Source organism: Sphaerodactylus townsendi, linkage group LG06 (genome assembly GCF_021028975.2).
Source record: "Sphaerodactylus townsendi isolate TG3544 linkage group LG06, MPM_Stown_v2.3, whole genome shotgun sequence".
In the NCBI taxonomy this organism is placed as follows: Eukaryota; Metazoa; Chordata; class Lepidosauria; order Squamata; family Sphaerodactylidae; genus Sphaerodactylus; species Sphaerodactylus townsendi.
This window is the reverse complement of record NC_059430.1, coordinates 94,368,359-94,386,859: the sequence shown is the minus strand read 5'-3', so window position 1 is coordinate 94,386,859 and position 18,501 is coordinate 94,368,359. Positions and strand designations below refer to the sequence as shown.

Here is an 18,501-nt window from a genome sequence, read left to right as displayed (position 1 = left end):
GCACGCAAATAATGTTAGGGGTTACAATTACAAAACTCCAGTGCCACATGCATTTGTTTAAGTCACTTGTGTCCTATTGCTCCATAACAAAGTTTGTATGAGGTGGCATACAAAATGGGGAAACAATTAACAGCAGCAAAGAAACAGAATGTTCTAGAACACCAGCCTTCATGCCCAACATCATCTTTGTCTTATTTAGTTTATTTAGTTTCAGCTTGTTCAGAGCCCGGTGAAGGCTCATTAGATTGAAAAATTGTGCTTGCCAGCAGTGAGCTGAGAGGCCTGGTTTTGAACCACTGGCTGCTTGCTTCCTTCTCTTATGCAACAACTATGCAGCCTAGCATATTGCCTTGAACTCTGTAATCTTAGATCTACTTGAAATTTCTCCTCTCCTGTGCTGACTTCTCTTGCAGCCCTTGAAACAGGGGTCTCTAACCTTTTTGAGTCTCCAGGCACATTTGGAATTCTGACACAGTGTAGTGGGCACAGCAACAAAATGGCTGCCACAAAATGATTACCACAGCTCAGCTTCAGTAACACAGTGCAGGTATTTGTGCCGTGGTGGCAGCTTCTGCCAAGCAACATTTAAAACAATTTGCACAGCTAATCAAATCTCCAGAAGTCAGTCAGAAGCCTTGCTTGGCAACAACCCTACCTGGCTCCATCCACTTCCTAAAAACACTTGGCAAGCACCAGGAAAGATGCTGGTGGGCATCATAGCACCCATGGACACCACATTGGGGGCCCTGGCTGAAATTTCATTTAGCTTGATCTCCATTTTTGGAAGTAAACATATTGAGCATGACCAGGGAGGAGCTCTTGGCTGTTAGCCTGTGTCTCCTGGCCCTGGGAAATTTCCCTAATTGTAACTGACAGGATTTTTATTTCTTGTAAGGTGCTTCACACCCTTATTTTTTATACATAATACTTTTTATTAATTTCCTTCTTAAAAAAAACACTGAACATAAAACATACATGAAACCATTGAAACACATAAGACAACAACAAATATTAACATGTAGCAAGTAACAAATTACCCACATTTAGTTACCCAAACATAATCTATCCTTCCCCAACTACCCATAACATAAACACATAATTTAATACATCTAAATCAAATCAGTTACTTCACTTTTCGTTTGTAATTTATGCTTTAGCTTTATTAAGCTTAAATATCTATACTATACTACCCTATTTTTCATTCCATATTTTTAATATTTAACCTACAAATATACCTTATATTTCATAATGCTATATGTCCTTCATATTTTAATTTAAATAAATTTCTCTTCTTATCTAGGCCCTTTCAATATCCTATAATCATAATTTTATCCCTTTTATTGTGATGTAACTGCCCAATACTTATTGCGTTGGACTTCCCCTATTAAGTAACTGAATCCATATTTATTTTTCTTTAATAAAGGTATACAATTAATTCTATGATACAACTTTTTTGCAGATTAACTTATTGCAATATAATTTTGTAAACCATTTCATATTATATATTCCTCAATCATTTAATCCTTTTGAACTCTTTTCTAGATCCTGTTAAGGACAAAAGGAGCCACAATAAATATTCTAACTGACTTTCACCCTTTCACAGTGGTCACCACAGGGAACTTGCTGGACCTGGAGAATGTTGCCAAAACTCCTTTGAATGTGAATGCAAACTCTGTGCCTTCAGACGACAGCATCTTCCAAACGCCTTCATCTGAAAACAACAACATAGTGTGGGTAAGTGCGTTTTGGACTCATCTCTTGCAAAATGCCACATGTAGCCAGTTGCTGGTGAGCTACTGGGCCCAATTCCATATGATTGTTTCTCACTTGCTGTTGAAGTGGAACATAAATTTTTGACTGTGGAGGGTTTGAACGCTTGCTCCTTTGTTATACTGAGTGTTGTGTTTGGCTTGTAGCCTGCCATGTCCTGAAATCCTGGAACAGGTAGATATGTTTTAGCCCCTTCGAGTCCCACTAAGTTGTACAAAAGCGAGATATAGATATTTTAAATACATTAAAATATTTTCAATGCAAGGTGGCTTTCCATTTGAAATTATGGCTAATACTGTGACTCAAGGTACTCATATCTTTCAACCTCTCTGTTGCCTCAGTCCGATCAACCAGATGAAAGTCTTAAAAGGACTTGAAAATCTTAAAAGATATGTGAAAAAAAGTATTACCATGCATTCTTTGATGTGCCTCCTGGAGTGAGTGCATGCATTTGGATGTATTTATTCATTTATATCCTTCCCCCCCCCCCCCCAGTTGACTTAGAACATTGATCTCCCCCCATTGTCTCACAACAACTTGTGAGGTAGGATAGGCTGAGAGAATATGAATGGACCAAGGTTACCCAGCCAGCTTCCATGGTAGGGTGGGGATTTGAACCCACGTTTCCTAGGATCCTAGTCTGATACTCTGTCCACTACGGTATGCCAGCTGGATGGGAATGTTCCACAAGCATCATCAACCACAAAGATTGTGGTCTTTGGGCATGTTTCATGGAGGCTGTTTTTGACTAGCTTTGGAGACTTGTTTCATGCTTACTTCCTTGGTCCCTCTTCCTTGCAAATGGTATAAGTTTGCAACTTTCTCAATTAGTGCTCCTCCAGGTTGGTGGCTTTCCAATTTTCTAGCTAACAAACCCAAATTACCTACCAATAATTTTTGTGTGTTGGAAGGCATTCTGGGGAATGTTCTAGAGCAGAGTTGGACCCCTCTGTTCTAGAACAAACCTCTAGCTCATGCTGGTGGCTGGCCAAGCCTGTTTTTCCCCCCGTTGTCTTGCACAAGTGTGCCCTAAAACATACCCACCATGCTGAGTCTGTTGCAGAGGAATATTGGCAGCCGCCAGCTGTTTTTCTGGGAAAACTTTGTGCTGGTATGTATTTCAAGGAACAACCCAAATAACTTCTGAGGAACTTCAAGGTCCCTAGGAGTCCATTTCACAAGGCCCTGCTGCTGACGCTCTTTGTAGTCAGTGCAAACCACTTGTTTAATTCTTGTGTGCTGGCTGTGTAGCATTTTTTCATTTCCTCCTGGTTTTTCTCCTCCCCAACCTTCTTTTGTTGTAAAGGCGCTGGACGACGGACTGGATGAAGCCTTTTCAAGGTAATTATGATCATTTGTTTCATGAGTTTCTTCCCGCTAGAGGCCTGCCCAAGAAACCTGAGTTGATTAGCGGTGGCTATTGTTGTGTGTGTTTTAAGGAAAAATTACTTCTAATCTAAATCACCTGCTGCAGCCTGACCCTGTCAGCGCTGTTCAGTTTGGCTAATTGAACGGTGGGATTTGCAGCCACCCCAGAGAAGTCAAATATTATGATAACTTCTTAGGGCAGAATCTAATTTGTGTGTGCAGTGGGGAGTTAAACTCCCTAAATGATACAGGCTGGTTGAAAATGTTACCTTATTGCAAACGCAAATAGCAGTCAAGTGTATAGCAGCAAGCCAGTGACAAGATCCAGGTGGAAAAGAATACTTTGATGCGCTCGGATCACCTTGTGCTTTTCAGACTAAAATTTAAGTCCAGTAGCACCTCAAAGCCCACAGAAATTTCCCAGCGTATAAGGTTTCGTGAGTCAAAGCTCACTCCATAAAATAGTATCTTGGTATTTGGTAAACTGAGCTTTGATTCATGAAAGTTTATTCTCTGGGGAGGTTTTGGTGATCTTTGGCTGATTTTGCACTTTCTAAATGCTCTGTGGCTTAGCTGGGGAGTGTACCTGCTGCGGGGCTTCTCACCCTGCTTGTTGTTCCCCACTGCTGCTCTTTCTTCGCTCGAGTCAGGGCCAGTGAGGGAAGCCCCAAATGGTTCCCCACAAGCCCGGGGCTTTGCCATAAGCACCGCTTAAGCACCGCAAGCTCTTCCGTAGTCTCTTTCACACTTGCGCGGGCAGCCTCCGTTTCCTGCGTTTGGATTGGCTGAATCTCGCCCCATTCCCCCCACTCACTTTCACTATTCAGTTTTACATGACTCTGAACACAAAACAGGCACTGAGAATCGACTCCCTCATGCCCCCCCGGTCTAAAATCCTTGCGTGTGTGACAGGATCACTGTCTTCCACCACCACCACCCCCATCTAAAAGGTAAATCCAAAATCCTTGCATGTGCAACGGGATCACCATCCTCCACCCCTACATCTAAAATCCCTGCATGTGTGAGCGAATCGCCATCCTCTACCCACCCACCCCGGCTAAAATATAAATCTAAACTCCTTGCATGTGCGAGAGAATCGCTGCCCTTCCGTTCGCAGCGCCTGCACATGCCCCTTTTCTGCCCAAGGTTTCTCCCTCCTTTATAAAAATCAAGGTTTTTCCCTCTTTTTTTTCCACTGCAAAAGGGGGGGTGCTTCTCAGCGCCTGTCCATTGGTGGGGCAAGCCAGAGTGGCGAGGCGGGAAAACTGGCCCCATTTCTGCTACGGAGGAGTTTTGCCTGGTGGTGGAAGCCTCCGGAGCAACAAAGGGGCATTTCAAAAGGACCTCAACTTTTGCGGTTCAGGAAATTTGCAGAGCAAACCCATTGCTGCAGGGTGGCTCCGGGGCAGAAACGTGGCAGCCACGCTGCAGCACTGGGGGCTTTTCAAAACACCCAATTGCATCAGAGTATTCCCTGTGCCAACAGGGGGGCAAATTCGGCGTGCAAAATCAGCCTTTAAGTTAAGGTGTTACTGGACTCAAATGTGGTGTTATTACAGACTAATACTCAAAACTATCCTCTTGCATATTCATCCCCCCACCTGAAGGGGGAGGCTTTTTGCAGAAAATCCAAGCAATGGTCACACACAGTCTGAGAAAGAAGTGAAGGCTGCCTCCTTCCTTCTTAAAGGGGTCTGACCTCTCATAACTCTGCAACACACCCCCAGGCTTGGTAAGGAAGACATCACTGTGCCTTCCTTTTTACCAAGGAAAGAATTTCACAGGCTGCTTGAAGAATCCCAAAACAGGGGTTGTTGGGAGAAAAGGGTATAACTGGTGGGGGAAAGCCATTGGTAAACCGGAGTCCGTTTCTCAATGGATGCCTTTCCCTGAAAAGTTCCAGTTCCTGTTTAGCTGTGAAGCTCCATCGGGACAGTTGCACATTCTTAGTCTAACCCTGGGCCAGTTGTACATTCTTAGTCTAGCTTTATGGGATGGGAGCTGCATAGGGGCTTTTTACTGCCCTCGGGGAATATTTGTCATTCTCTTGCTGGGCACAGCATACAAACCTCTATGGCATGCCTGGTAGATTTTCATCTATTCCCCCTCCTCCGCCCCTGACCCTCGAGCTTTATGTTGGCCACCTGAAAAAAGGACCCTATACAGAAGCAAAAGGCAGGCAGGTGAACATGAATTGTGGAAGCTCAAGGCCCAAAGTGATGTTCCTTTCAAGTGTTGCTGTCACCTGTGCTACATGGGTCTGTCTTCAAGCGAGTTAAAATGATTTTCAAATCTGAAATCTCTTTTCTGCAGCCTCTTATTACTCCCAGTTTAGATGCTGAGAATCTGTCAGTTTTTCACTCAAGCTGTCATTGTTGTCATGTTTCAGTTGCACTCCTTGCCTTACAGATAACTTGAAAACATCTCTGTTAGCATTTAAAAAATTGTGCAGATATATCTTTTCCCCAAAAAATTTTCTGGAGGGGGTGACTGGCTGTTGTGTTGTCTGTTTGGAAGATGGCGACTGTGCATTTGTGCATATGCACTGTGGGGCATCTCCCAAGTGACATTGGTAAATACCATTGTCATTTCTGGATGGGCAGGCCCTCTCTTTTCATGGGGTGGGGTGGGGAGATGGCTTGGTATATCTCAATATTTCAGTGTAGTAGTTATGGTGGTTCAGCTTGCAATACCTGTAGCAGGGGGACTGAGTGGAACTCGTGTGAGATCTCTCAGTGAAACCTGCTCGCTGGTTTGGCAGTCTCACCAGAGGTGTAGGTGCCTTCTCTAGGAGCTGGCAGTTCTTTGGTAATCCTGGACCCATTTCTTTGCTAGGGCTTTACAGGTTACAAACCAGCATTTGAAAATTGAACCTGGAAATTCACTGGAAGCTAATCAGGTTGTTGCAAAATTTACTGTTGTTTGGTAAGCGGCCCTCTCCAGTCCATGCACAGCCATTTTTGGAATCCATTGGTGTTCCCCGACACTCATCAAGGGTTTCCCCTTGGAGAGCACTTGGCAGTAGTCTAGTCTTGATGGTGTTAAAATATGAATTATCACAGCTTGGTGAAGGAATCAAATTTTAAGGAAAAACCATTCAGAAGTTTGGACACATAGGAGTTTATTTAAAAGCTATGATGTATTATTGACAAATACTGCTAAAATGTTTTTAACAATATTTCGAGCATGAGAATTAAAGCCCAGAGCCTCTGCTGAAGCCAAAGTATTGAAGCCCCGTTGATTGTTTTCCAAATAATACAGATACCCATTTTCAAAATACTGTGTTCCTTGTCAACATGTTTTTGTGTTGTTGTTGTTTTAAAAGAAGGTTGACTGCTGGACATCTGTCTAGTCTTCCTCAGCAGCATAAAATTAACAACATACGTGAGATGAATCCCAGTGGAACAAGGCATCCATCTTCTGAGCTCACAGGGCAGGCAGCAGTTCACTAGATACTAAATTTTTAGAATTCTCTTTTACAATATTATAAAATCCAGTTGTTACGTTTTAACAGATGGTTTTGATGGGAGCTTGTGTACAGTTTCAGTACTAGCTGTGGTGTTTTATGAACCCCTGAGCACAAAGTTTCTATGGATCATCCATCCTAATGACCTTCTCCCAAACCATGTTTACCACCACCCCGTAGTCACTCTGTTTCTGCCCCGGTACTGCCACCACCCTCCTTGTTTTTGCTGTTCTATGTAGAGCAGCAAAAATTGATGGGGGCGGGGAGCTTGGGGGAGGCAGGAGCTCTTCCTCCCTCCCTTCCTGTGGCTTTCCAAACCTGTTCAGGCTGTCTTTTTAGTTTTTAGAACGCAGCGGCACTGTCTGGGGAACAACTCACCAAAAAACCAAATGTGTATTTTGGCTGTCACATTATACAACTTTAAACAGTAGTCTTGGTGACTGGGTTGATGCAGAGGCATGGTCCACTCCCCATTGCTTGACTTTATGTTTTGCAACATGTCCTTCCAGGGAACCTTTTACCTGGAGATGTTGCAAATGAATCTGGGACCTTTCTCTAGGAAAGCCTTCTCTTTCCTAATGAGTGCCAAACAGGATACTGCAACAGGAGATCACGCTCTGTTTTTGAACATTCAGTTGTGACCACATGGGGCCCTGCTTCAAATCAGGACTGTAGCGTGCAGGCGAAAGATTTTTTACTCTTTCCACTGTGTTGCTTTTGCAGTCTGAGCCTCCCACCACTGGCATTTTCCCCATGGGAGGGGATATACAAATACTGCATGGATACCCATGCTAATTCCCACCCACCCAGCTACAGGTCAAACAGCAGCCATGGAAATAAGTTCAGACTGCAAAAGTTGCCCACAAGGAAAGGGTTAACTACTCATTTCATGGTCTAAATAAAAAAACAGAGGGGAGGGGAAGTCAATGGAAATGTTGACATCAGATCAAGTTTGCCACAGAATCTTGGGTCCTCCTTTCAAACTCACCCAGGGCTGGATCCTTCAGATTTGCTCCTCATATAGAAAAACTATCCAAGGCCAATTTTGCACGCCGAAATTGCCCCTCTATTGGCATGGGGAATGCCCCAATGCAATTGGGAGTTTTGCACTGCCCCTGGTGCTGCAGCATGGCTGCCACGTTTCTACCCCAGAGCCGCCCTATGGCATTGGCTTTGCTCCGCGAATTTCCTGAACAGTAAAGGTTGAGATCCTTTTGAAATGCCCCTTTGTTGCTCCAGAGGCTTCCAGTGCTGTGCAAAATTCCTTCGTAGCCAGTTTTCCCACCTTGCCGCTCTGGCCTGCCCCACCAATGGACAGGCATTGAAAAGCAGCACCCCCCGCCCCTCCCCGCAGTGAACAAAAAAACGGAGGGAGAAACTTTGGTTTTTATAAAGGAGGGAGAAACCTTGGGCAGAAAATCGGCATGTGGAGGCACCGCGAATGGGAGGGCAGCAATTCTCTTGCACATGCAAGGATTTGAGATTTTGATTTTACGGGCGGGGCGTGGAGGATAGCCATCCCATCACACACGCAAGGATTTTAGACCCGGGGGTGGGTGGGTTCTCAGCGCCTGTTTTGTGTTCAGAGTCATGTAAAACTGAATAGTGAAAGTGAGTGGGGGGAATGGGGCGAGATTCAGCCAATCCAAACGCAGGAAACGGAGGCTGCTTGCACATGTGTGAAAGAGACTATGGAGGAGCTCGCAGGGCTTAAGCTGTGCTTAAGGGAAAACCCCAGGCTTGTGGGGAACCATTTGGGGCTTCCCTCACCAGCCCTGACTTGGCGAAGGAAAAAGTTGGGCAGCAGTGGGGAAGTACAAGCAGGGAGAGAAGCCCCGCTCCCGGCTAAGCCACAGAGCATTTAGAAGGTGCAAAATCAGCCCAAGAGCCTCATGGATCAGGTGAGGGAGTTTTGCACTGCAAAGAAACCCCACCATTAGCTAAACAAATTGACAGTGTGCAGCCCATGTTCCGGCTCAAACAAGAGCTTAACCTGGAGGCACGCAAGTGTTAAATTCCCTCCAGTTTGGTTAGCAGGGCTGCAACAAAGGAATTTTGAGGACTGTACAAGTGAAAGTTCCCTAAAAAACATCACTACTCCTGAGGCCTGGGATGATCCTGGCAGACACTGAGCGATTAGGAAGGCTGTTGCCATCATTGATCCCTGTGCTACTGCGGTGCTGTCCTGAAGAGTTAAATCCCAGACATCTCTGGGAACACTGCGTGCTGCTAGGAGCAACCAGAATTTCATGCAGACAGTGGTGAAGAGTAGTCCTGGCAGCCTGTCTTCATGAGTCATCTCATGTCAAGGAAAATTAAGACATTCCAATGTGGCATTCTACCCCCCCCCCTTTTTGGTCAAGGCTTATGCTAATGATGCACCTGACCCATGTTAGTGTGAAGGATTTTGCAGTTTTTGCCCACCAGCTGGGTAAAAGAAGGACTGATTACAGAGCGAACAGGCTATGTTGCTTGCCTGGAAAGCCCTGATAAACAACCTGGGAAAGGAGGCAGTGGCAAGGATGCGCCCTTCCCCCCTCCTCTACATTCAGAGACTTTCCTGAGATGTGAAGAAGAGCTTTGAAATCCAAAACAGTAGAGTGGATGGATGTGCTCCTGCTTTCACCGCACATACACAGCCTATCCTGGGTTGGCGGGGTGGCCCAGGCACGTGTGCAGGGGTGCTTAAAGATGTGTGTCCATGATTTATTTTTCTCACTTGGGTTTGCTCCAAAACAGAAATAGGAAACAAACCCCAAAGTGTGTAGCTTCACAACACTGCACTTTTAACACAAGACCACAAAGAGTACTAGCGTGAGTATCCCAGAAGACCTCGTGCCCCGGAAGCCCTTAGGGTCAAACAGTTTTAGCTTAAGTGCTATAAAAGCATCATGTGCCTTTGGAACGTTCTCTGGACAAAATGTACCTTTTTGAGCTGGTAATTTATTTTTCCCTACTCTCTAGAATTTGGGGCATTTTCAACACAACAGTCCTCCCTCTTCCCAAGTGATACTAATGAGCAGAGAGATGCTGCTAAAAGGTCCCTAAAATTGGCCCACTTGTTCAACTGTGCTCTCTAGAGTCCATACATCAAGGCTGAACTATGTGTATTCAGCTTCCCCAGCTTTTCTTTTTTTCAATGTTTAAAAGCAGTTGCAGGATTGGGAGATTTTGATTTTTGCAGCAGGAGAAAAGTTAAACCCTCCCCCACCCCACCCCATTTTGTTTTCTGCATAGTAATCTCTCCCAAGCTGGTGTTAGTCTCTGTGAGCAAAATCTCAGCCACATTGCCTGTATTCCTCTCCCCCTCCACCCACTGAGGCTTATCAGTCAAGTGATCTACTTGTCAAGAACACAATCCCCTCTTTTTGCCTGTGCAGTGAAATACATATTGTGACAAAAATTGGATGTATTGCATTGCCTTCTTTTTGCATCTGTGCAGTCTGGAGCATCTATTTGTGAGCCAGGTTCACATGCAAATATACGCTGAAGGCACACAGAGGCATCTAAGTAGAAAGTTTCAATTCACTTTTTTTCCCCTCTTTTAAAGGTGGGCTTTTGTGCACTTACTGCTTCCCGTGTGGCTGTTTGGTTCATACAGGGTTTGGTTTAAACAGGGATCTTCCTGCTGTGCAGCATCTCCAGCCAAGCTACCATTATGCCCGCTCACTGCTTCCTTGGTCTTTCTAAAAAATGTATGATTAGATAGATACAGATAACCTTTAATGGCATAGTACAAAGATTTAAAATAAAAGACAAAAATTAAAAGACAAAGTACAAAGCAAAATTAAGATAGTTTGTTTATGACCATGCATAAAAACCTGGCCATTTGTTCTAGAGCATTGCTGGATTCATTGTTTAACACACAGGTGTCAAACTCGCGGCCCTCCAGATGTTATGGACTACAGTTCCCATCATCCCCTGCCAATGGTGGGAAATGTAGTCCATAACATCTGGAGGGCTGAGAGTTTGACACCCATGGTTTAACAGATAAACTGTCTTCTGCAGGTCTGTCCAGCACTCTAAGCCCATCATAAAAGGTTGAGAGGAACTTTGTTCTGGACCGGTTATGAAGGGAGCAATATTACAGAACCTGGTGTACAGTTTCTGCAGTTTTCAACATGCAGATGCAAAAATGCTCTCTGTGGGGTGTTTTGGAGCCTCTTCCATCCCTCAAAGCAGAAGGAAGCACATTGCATCTGGCCAAAGTGATGGCACGTCGGTGCTACGGATCAGAAAGAGCGAACAAATATCTGTCTATGACCAAGGGAGAGGGGACAGCAGAACTTTTTTGCATGACCCGTCAATTGGGAGGGAGCATGGCTATAACATCGGGAGGCAGGCCCAAGGCATGGAGCTTCGCTTCTATGTGGGCTCTCCATTCAGCAGCATGCAGAAAAATTAAAGCCTGAGCAATGAGACTCATGTCCTCATGCCTGAAGCAAAACTGAATCCAGTGCTTGGTCTGTCTGTGCAACCTCCCTCTTGAGAGGTTGCCTGCAACTTTGGGGGGTGGGGGAGAGTTCTGTAGTCTAGCATTGCATTGTCAATTTCATGTCAATTTCAAATTCATGTCAATTTCAAGGGTCTGTTGCTCAAGTGATAGACCCAAAGCATTTTACATCTTTTTCAAGGAAATCCTTCAGATAGCTCTGAAATTCTGGCCTGGAAAGTGGGAGGAACTGCTGTTGGTGGGTGGGGGAAGTGGGGAAGAGTAAGAAAACCTGAAGAAAGCAAAATGCATGGAGATTCGTACTTTACCAGGTTTTGGAAACTGCAGAGATTCTCTAATCTGAGAGCGCAGTGTGAAGCAGGCTGCTGGTAATTGAGTATAACTGCTCACTAGTTGTACCTTCCCTTGATATAATGGTGAAGAACATAAGCTATGACTGTGAGCAGCCCCTAGTTCAGATTTCAACCCCAACAACAAAAATAGGTGAATTACTGTGAACACTTGGGAAAGCACTATAGAATTTATTGTCGAAGGCTTTCACGGCCAGATTTAACTGATTATTGTGGGTTTTCTGGGCTGTGTGACTGTGGTCTGGTAGATCTTGTTCCTAACATTTCGCCTGCACCTGTGGCTGGCATCTTCAGAGGTGTATCACAGATGCCCTGAAGATGCCAGCCACAGATGCAGGCTAAACGTTAGGAACAGGATCTACCAGACCACAGCCACACAGCCTGGAAAACCCACCACAACCACTACAGAATTGTCCTTACTATCAATTACTGTGTTCCCAAGAGAATTTAGAATGAGTTTAAGACTGTGATTCCCCTCTCAACCATGAATGTAAGGAGAGTTACAGTGGATTAGATTGAAGATCCATCCAGTCCCACTGTTTTCAACAGTGACCAGCCAGATCTCTGGAAACCTGATTACATGACAGCAAAAAACTTTCTTGGCAGTTGCATGGCTGAGCTGTAGTATCTTGCAATTCTCTTTTAAGTAACTGAACCAAAGGAAATGTTAGAAGATTTTTTTAAAAGAACCGAACATGAAGGCCATGCTCTTCATGGTCTTAGTTCCCAGACCTAATATACATCTCCATATTTAGTGTTTTCTTTCTCCCACCCCTGGGGGTCAAATCCTGCCATTCTAGTTTTACTGGGGACACATCTCCACTTGGAGAGAAGTAGCATTCTTCTACTTCTAGATGTAGCAGCAGTCTTGCATTTATATCTCTCTTTCTCCTCTTTATATCAGGTCACTTTTCAGTCCTTCTCATATATATTTTTTTCACTTTCAGACTAGCTGAATCTCGAACTAACCCCCATGTCCTTGACATTGGCTTGACCGCTCAGGACATCCAGACCACTGAAATTCTCTCGCCCACTGACTGGGACAAAGTTGATTCAACAGTTGCAGCTGAGAAAGATGACAACCTCTTTGGCTTCTGACATCCTCCATCTTTCTCCCAGCGAGCTTTTGGATTTAAATAACCACTCAACATAAGCGGACTTCATATGCACTGCATTCTGGGTGACTGAACTTGAGAGCGTTCCTCAGGGGAGGGGCAGTATATTTGGTTCCGATGATTCTGTTGTGACACCCAGCCACTCTTCAGACCAAAGCTTCCGGTACATTATTCATCTTTTTATATATAATTGTTTTTTGGTCTTTTATCTACGTCATAAGATGCTCCTTGAATATATTTATTCAAGAACCCTTTTTGGTTTACATATATTATGGAACATTTGTAGCTTCATCTAGCATAACATTACAGTATTAGATTGCTTTACCTGCTGGAATCTCCTCAGCAGACAGCACCTGTCTTGTGAGGGAGACCAAAGTAAACAGAAATATGTCCTTGTTCTTTTTCCTAGAAGGGAGTAACAAGTTGTCCTGGGGAGATACAGAGAGGCCAGGCTCATGGTTTGGATTGGATTGGGGAGGAAGGTTGAGGTACCATAAAATTAAGTGCTGCTTCATCAAGAAAGGCAAAAAAGGGATAGTGTATATGTGACTCTCTATCCCTTCTTTCTATGACACACTGGCTTTTCCCAAAGGCCTGCTGGTAGCAGCGTCCTACTGTGGAATCAGTTGAGGCTTGTTTCCAGTATTTCTGACTTTATTCATCCACCTGCTAAGCCACCCTGAGTCCTTTTTGGAGAGTTGGTGGGATATAAAAGGAAATAAATAAACAAACAAAGGACAAAATGTATTGTCGAAGTGTATACAGTGTTAACAGACTTCTCTCTGTGATAGACCTCTGAAGATGCCAACCACAGATGCAGGAGAAATGTAAGGAACGAGATCTACCAGATCACGGCCACACAGCCTGGAAAACCAACAACAACCAAAAGAACAAAATGCTTACCCCTTGGTAGGCTTGCTAGCCCTCCTGCCAGCAAGCCCTGTTGCCTGCTGCTGCTCTAAGAGAAAAAAAACCAGTTACCAATGTCACTATGTCACTTCCCAGTTAGTTACAAAGGGTAGCTCTAAGAATTGCTGGAAAACCATGGAGTTTCTGGCAATTCCTAGAGCTACCCTTTGTCACTTGTGGGTGACCTGGATATGATTTTAGTCCACCCCTTGATAGTTAGCAGTGCTGGTAGTTCAGCCTACCTAGCAAGCAAGGGGAAAACTCCTGGATTGAGAAGGAATATATGCTTTCTCCCCATCCCCTGCCCCAGGATGCTCCCAAGTATGTGGTGCAGTATCTTGCTACCCTTCAGCAGGGTCAGGGAGGAGAGATTGGCAGCCTTTTTTATCCTCTTTGGCTGGTTCTACATGTACCTTGGGTAAATGGCACACATGTTATTGGATTGTACCACTTCTCATTTCTGCTGTGGCTGCATGTTTGAGCATTTCCCCCACTCCACTTTGCAAAAAGACTGGGAGGAGGCTAAGCTGTAATGCTTCATTTTGATGCTGATTTTTTCCCATGGTAAGGATGTAGAACCCCCCTTTCCTTTACTTGGCAGTTACTTCCTGTCTTGGACTTCCTTGCTGCAATGCTAGCTTTCTTTGTGGGGTGGGTTGTTGTCATGGAGGAATATTCTGTGCTGTGACCATCACCACCATTTTTGCAATGTGAAATGGTACCGTCCAGAAACAACTGCAACATCTAAACGGCTGTTTGTGTAAACCAGAATCCCTCTGATCTGGAAGGGGTGTGTGTGTGTGTGGAGCTGGCTGAGAAAATAACTGGAGCTGGCTGAGAAAGTAACTGGTGATCTTCTCCAAAAAAAGGTGCGTGTGCAAAAGAAAAGAAGTGTGTGAGAGAGAATGATAAAAGGGGTTGTCTCAGTATCAGCAGAGTCCTGAACTTTGGAGCGATATGTGGATCCTTAGCAATGAACCTCACTCTTGTTGGACAGTGGTATGACCTGATTCTCCAGGTCATTCAGAGAGGAGCTGGCTACATCTGCATTTGGGTGGAAAGACCACAAAAAATGGGGCGTATGGGCCTCGATAAGAAATATTTTTGGAAGGACCCAAATCTGTTTTTATAAGTATCTTTTCAGAGGCATCTTCCATTTTACTGGATTCTTCCTCAGCATCTTTCTCTTTACATTAAAAAGGGTGGGGCTATAACAGTTGATAAAATTAGAATTGTGGGTGATCCTGTTAATCTCTGATCAGATTTCTTATCAGTTCTCCAGGTGTGCAATTTTGTTGCAAAAAACAGACCTGGGGCGAGATGTGACTGTATAAAGGTGGCACTTGTGATAGGGATGGAAGGGCTAATTCTTTGTCCCTAGACCATTAAAAGGTATACCATTACACAATCAAAAATGCCTCCCTCCTATGCACTTTCACTAGAGGGAGAAAAGACAGGTTTTGTGCCTGTCTTGTTCTATTCCAGAGTTTAAAGCTGCCCAGAGCAGGAGATAATTTGCAATCAGGAAAACAACACTAGGCAGGAAGGAAAGTTAACTGCCTTTCCCATTGCCGTAGCCCTGATCCATACTGGAGGTTTTGCTGCTTCATAGGCTCAAATTCTGTACCTGGGGTTCCAATCATTGCATTTAGCTACCTTTAAGTGAGACAAATTGCCCTTTGTTTTTTTAGTGTGTAGCCAAGGCTTGTTTCTTTCTCTGTGTTCTTATTTCATTCCTTTCTTCCTCTGCCAACTTCAGAATGGAGTGAACTTTTGGTATCCAAAGATTTGCACTTTAGAAACAAAGGGACGGTTTCAGACATCAAAACAGATTTGCCCAGCTGTAGCCTATTCTCTTTACTGTTTTTCAAAAGTCCTTTTCCATAAAAAGAAACCAGCAGTTGGGTGTCCTTCCCCAAACTGTTCCCGTGCTCTTCTGCAGCAGCAAAATGTTTGAAGATGCAGCCATCACGTTGATGTTGAGCATCAATGGCACTTTGAAAATTATATCTTGACATTTGTCACCAAGGAAGAATTCAGTTTCTGAGTTTTGGCTGGTGATTAAAGAAGAACAGTGTGGGTATTGAAATGGCTCCTTTAAACACCTTCCACTTCTATTTGACTAGTTCAGTTGTGGCCCCCTCTGGCATTTAAATCTCTAAATATAGATGGCTGCCAAATTGCATTAAACAAAACCCTTAATTCCTGATTGCTTTCCACTTTAAAACGAGGTGTTTAAGTGACTAGGTTTGGAAGATTATCCTTCCTTCTCCTTCTACCCCCCCACCCCCACCCCCGCATCTCTTGCACGCTTAGAAAAGAATATCTCTTTCTGATTTTTCATTTTGTAGACTCTGGATTTAGAAAACCAAACAACGTGAATCAGGATTATGCTTATTAAAAGATTACGTTTACAGTGATCCCAAATAACTGCCCTATGGCACAGTTTGCCCTGTTTGTGGCCTTGTTGAAAATATACTAATCTGCTTTATAGTTTTCTAATTGGCTTCAAAAATGCTAATTTCAATTCCACAATGACACTGTTAAAATAAAAGACTTTGCTAATACAATAGTTGTGAACAGTAAAAAGGGGCAGCAGATAAATTTAAAGCCAGCTAGTCCAAAAGCCTGGCTCCTTCCATTTCTCATAAATTCTGGGTACTCTGGGATGGAGGGGAGGAGTATTTAAAGCAACTTTCTTCAGCTTGTCAAGCGGAAGAGCCTGAGATGTCTGGGCTTGCATGGGGCACAGCATTTCTGCGTTGGGATTGATGGAGGAAGACCAGTTGAAGATTTCTGCTGAAACATGTTTGTTCAAAGAGTATTCTCACCTGTGCAAACTAGTCTGCGTGAAGTATCCAAAATCAGTGTGTGGAGCAGGGAGAGCTGGGATCATTCTAAAACCTGTGACAAGAATGGCCCAAGAAGCTTCATCTCTACGTCAATATCTACTATTTTCTTTTTTCGGGATGCTCAGAGTATATATTTAATATGCACAATATATCTGCGTGTACATAGTGAAACGTATACTGTAAAAAGTATCAATTTGTCATTAAATAAAATCTACCTTTTTCAATGCATTAGTGCAGACTCGTGTTTATTAATTTAGCATTATCAAAGCACTCATCCATGGAACGACCCCTGTAGTTGCATAAAGGAGCACTTTTTTACCAAGTTTGCTTTCACTATAGATGCTTAGTATGAAATAGACACCATTACCTTGTCTCTTTAAAAAAAAAAAACCAGACTGCATTGTGGCAATCCATTGCATTCATTGACCTTCCCCACCACCACCACCTCACCATCTGCTTTGTAGCAATTTTTTAAACATACAGCAGCTTCTGGTTGTCCAGCACATGCAGTTTGAGATTTTTTAGGGCAGTTCTTCCTATCAGTTTTTCTCCCTCCTTTTAATTTAGACTTTACTTTTATTTTAATATCCTGCCCTACCCCAGCCAAAGACTGGGCTCAGCATGGCTTTCTTTTCCAGCAAGATACTCTGGGCATTCCGTGTGTGTAAAGTGCCATCAAGTCACTGCCCCCCAGGAAGAGGCTTTCAAGGTAAATGAGAAGCAGAAATGGTTTGCCATTGCCTTCCTCTGTGCAGTCTTTCTTAGTGGTCTCCTAACCAAGTACTGACCCTGTTTAGATTTCAAGATCTGACAAGGTTGGACTATACCATGTGGTCTACCCAGGCATTCCTTAACCAGTAATTAATTATCAGCACTGCTTTTCACTTTGCAGCCAAAGCAACTAATTTTATATAATTGTTTTATCATCATTATGGCACTATTATGAATGTTCTCATTAAAAATTTTAAAATCACAATTTATCTGATTGCAAAGTGAAAGACAGTACTGAAGAGCCCCTTCTGCACCCCCTTCCCCTTTCCAGGAACAAGAAGCCATAATTGAGAGAGGCAATGCTGAATTCACTGTTCAAAACCTCAGCAGCTATTTATTTTGCAGCTGATTGCCGGAAAGGAATGACTGAGCAATGAAGAAATGTGGAACCAGCACTAGATCACTTTTATCCTACTATGGTGTTGTAATGAGAAGAGAAATTGCATTTTGTATGTAGCATTGAAAAATGCATCAGTCTTCCTTGAAATATGGGCCTGTTGTGTGTTAAGGAGGCTGCTATCACTGCACAAAGCCATGAGATTTTGGACTACATGGGAGCTGGGTGGAAGCATGTGAGAGCGTACAGTGTGCTCTGTAACTGTAAGAGTACAGGAATGAGCCATTTGGGGTGTTCCTTCAGTTATTTGCCAAGTCACCGAAGGAACCACAGCGCCATTTCTTTTAACTGGTTGTTATTCTCCTTGATCTGCTGGCAGCACTAAAATGCTGTATGTGATACTGGGGGCAAAATTTGGGCTCCTAACAATCTGTCCCCCTCCCGTTTAATCAAGTTTCTTGCTGTTATTCTTCAAAGTCATGTGGAGCAATGCCTGATGAAATCCGCTCAGAGGAGCCACTGAATAACCTTTTCCCATGTACCACATAGATCCCTGTCCCTCCTCATAAAGAATAAATTCTGCAAGAGTTTATTTTTTTAATTGCAGAATAAATTCTTATAGCTGCAAAACTCAGTTTTTCTTGGTACATAATGTTGCTGTATTTTATTTTGTTTTCGCTCAGAATATGTATCAGACAGTCAGTTGGCAAAGTAAATGGTACAACATTTTCTCACTAGCATTCTCTGCCCTCCACACAGAGGCACACTTTGTGCTTTTAGCAATTAAATGGCATAGCAGGAGAAAAATCAGGAAATTATTTATTTTAGGATATTGACAAATAGACTTTTACCACTTCAGAAGTAATGGAATGTTCATTTGAAGTGTGCCGGCTCTCTTTCTGCAAGTGAGGTTGAGCAGAGTTGAATACTAAGTGGAAGGGCGTTCACAACGGCTCCTTGTTGTTTTGACTGTGCGGTACCTGCACAGAATATTCCTGTAAAAGTTAATTTTACTATTTAAATAGGCTGTTCCAGTCTAAGAATGCGTCTCAGATTATGAATACTAAGTGTCTGCCACCCAGCCTCATGAATAACTGATGGTAGGGCGCT

General features: G+C 43.6%; 1 protein-coding gene across 1 annotated transcript in view; it reads left to right on the top strand.

Annotated features, from left to right (window-relative positions):
* The window catches only part of LDLRAP1 (low density lipoprotein receptor adaptor protein 1), a 73,687-nt gene extending 57,176 nt beyond the window's left edge, over positions 1 to 16,511 (top strand). Inside the window, exons 7-9 of the mRNA XM_048501039.1 lie at positions 1,604 to 1,734; positions 3,077 to 3,111; positions 12,355 to 16,511. Coding sequence (XP_048356996.1) covers positions 1,604 to 1,734; positions 3,077 to 3,111; positions 12,355 to 12,505 — 317 coding nt within the window. The 3' untranslated portion in view covers positions 12,506 to 16,511. The remainder of the gene's footprint in view (positions 1 to 1,603; positions 1,735 to 3,076; positions 3,112 to 12,354) is intronic.
* Positions 16,512 to 18,501: the final 1,990 nt, after the last annotated feature.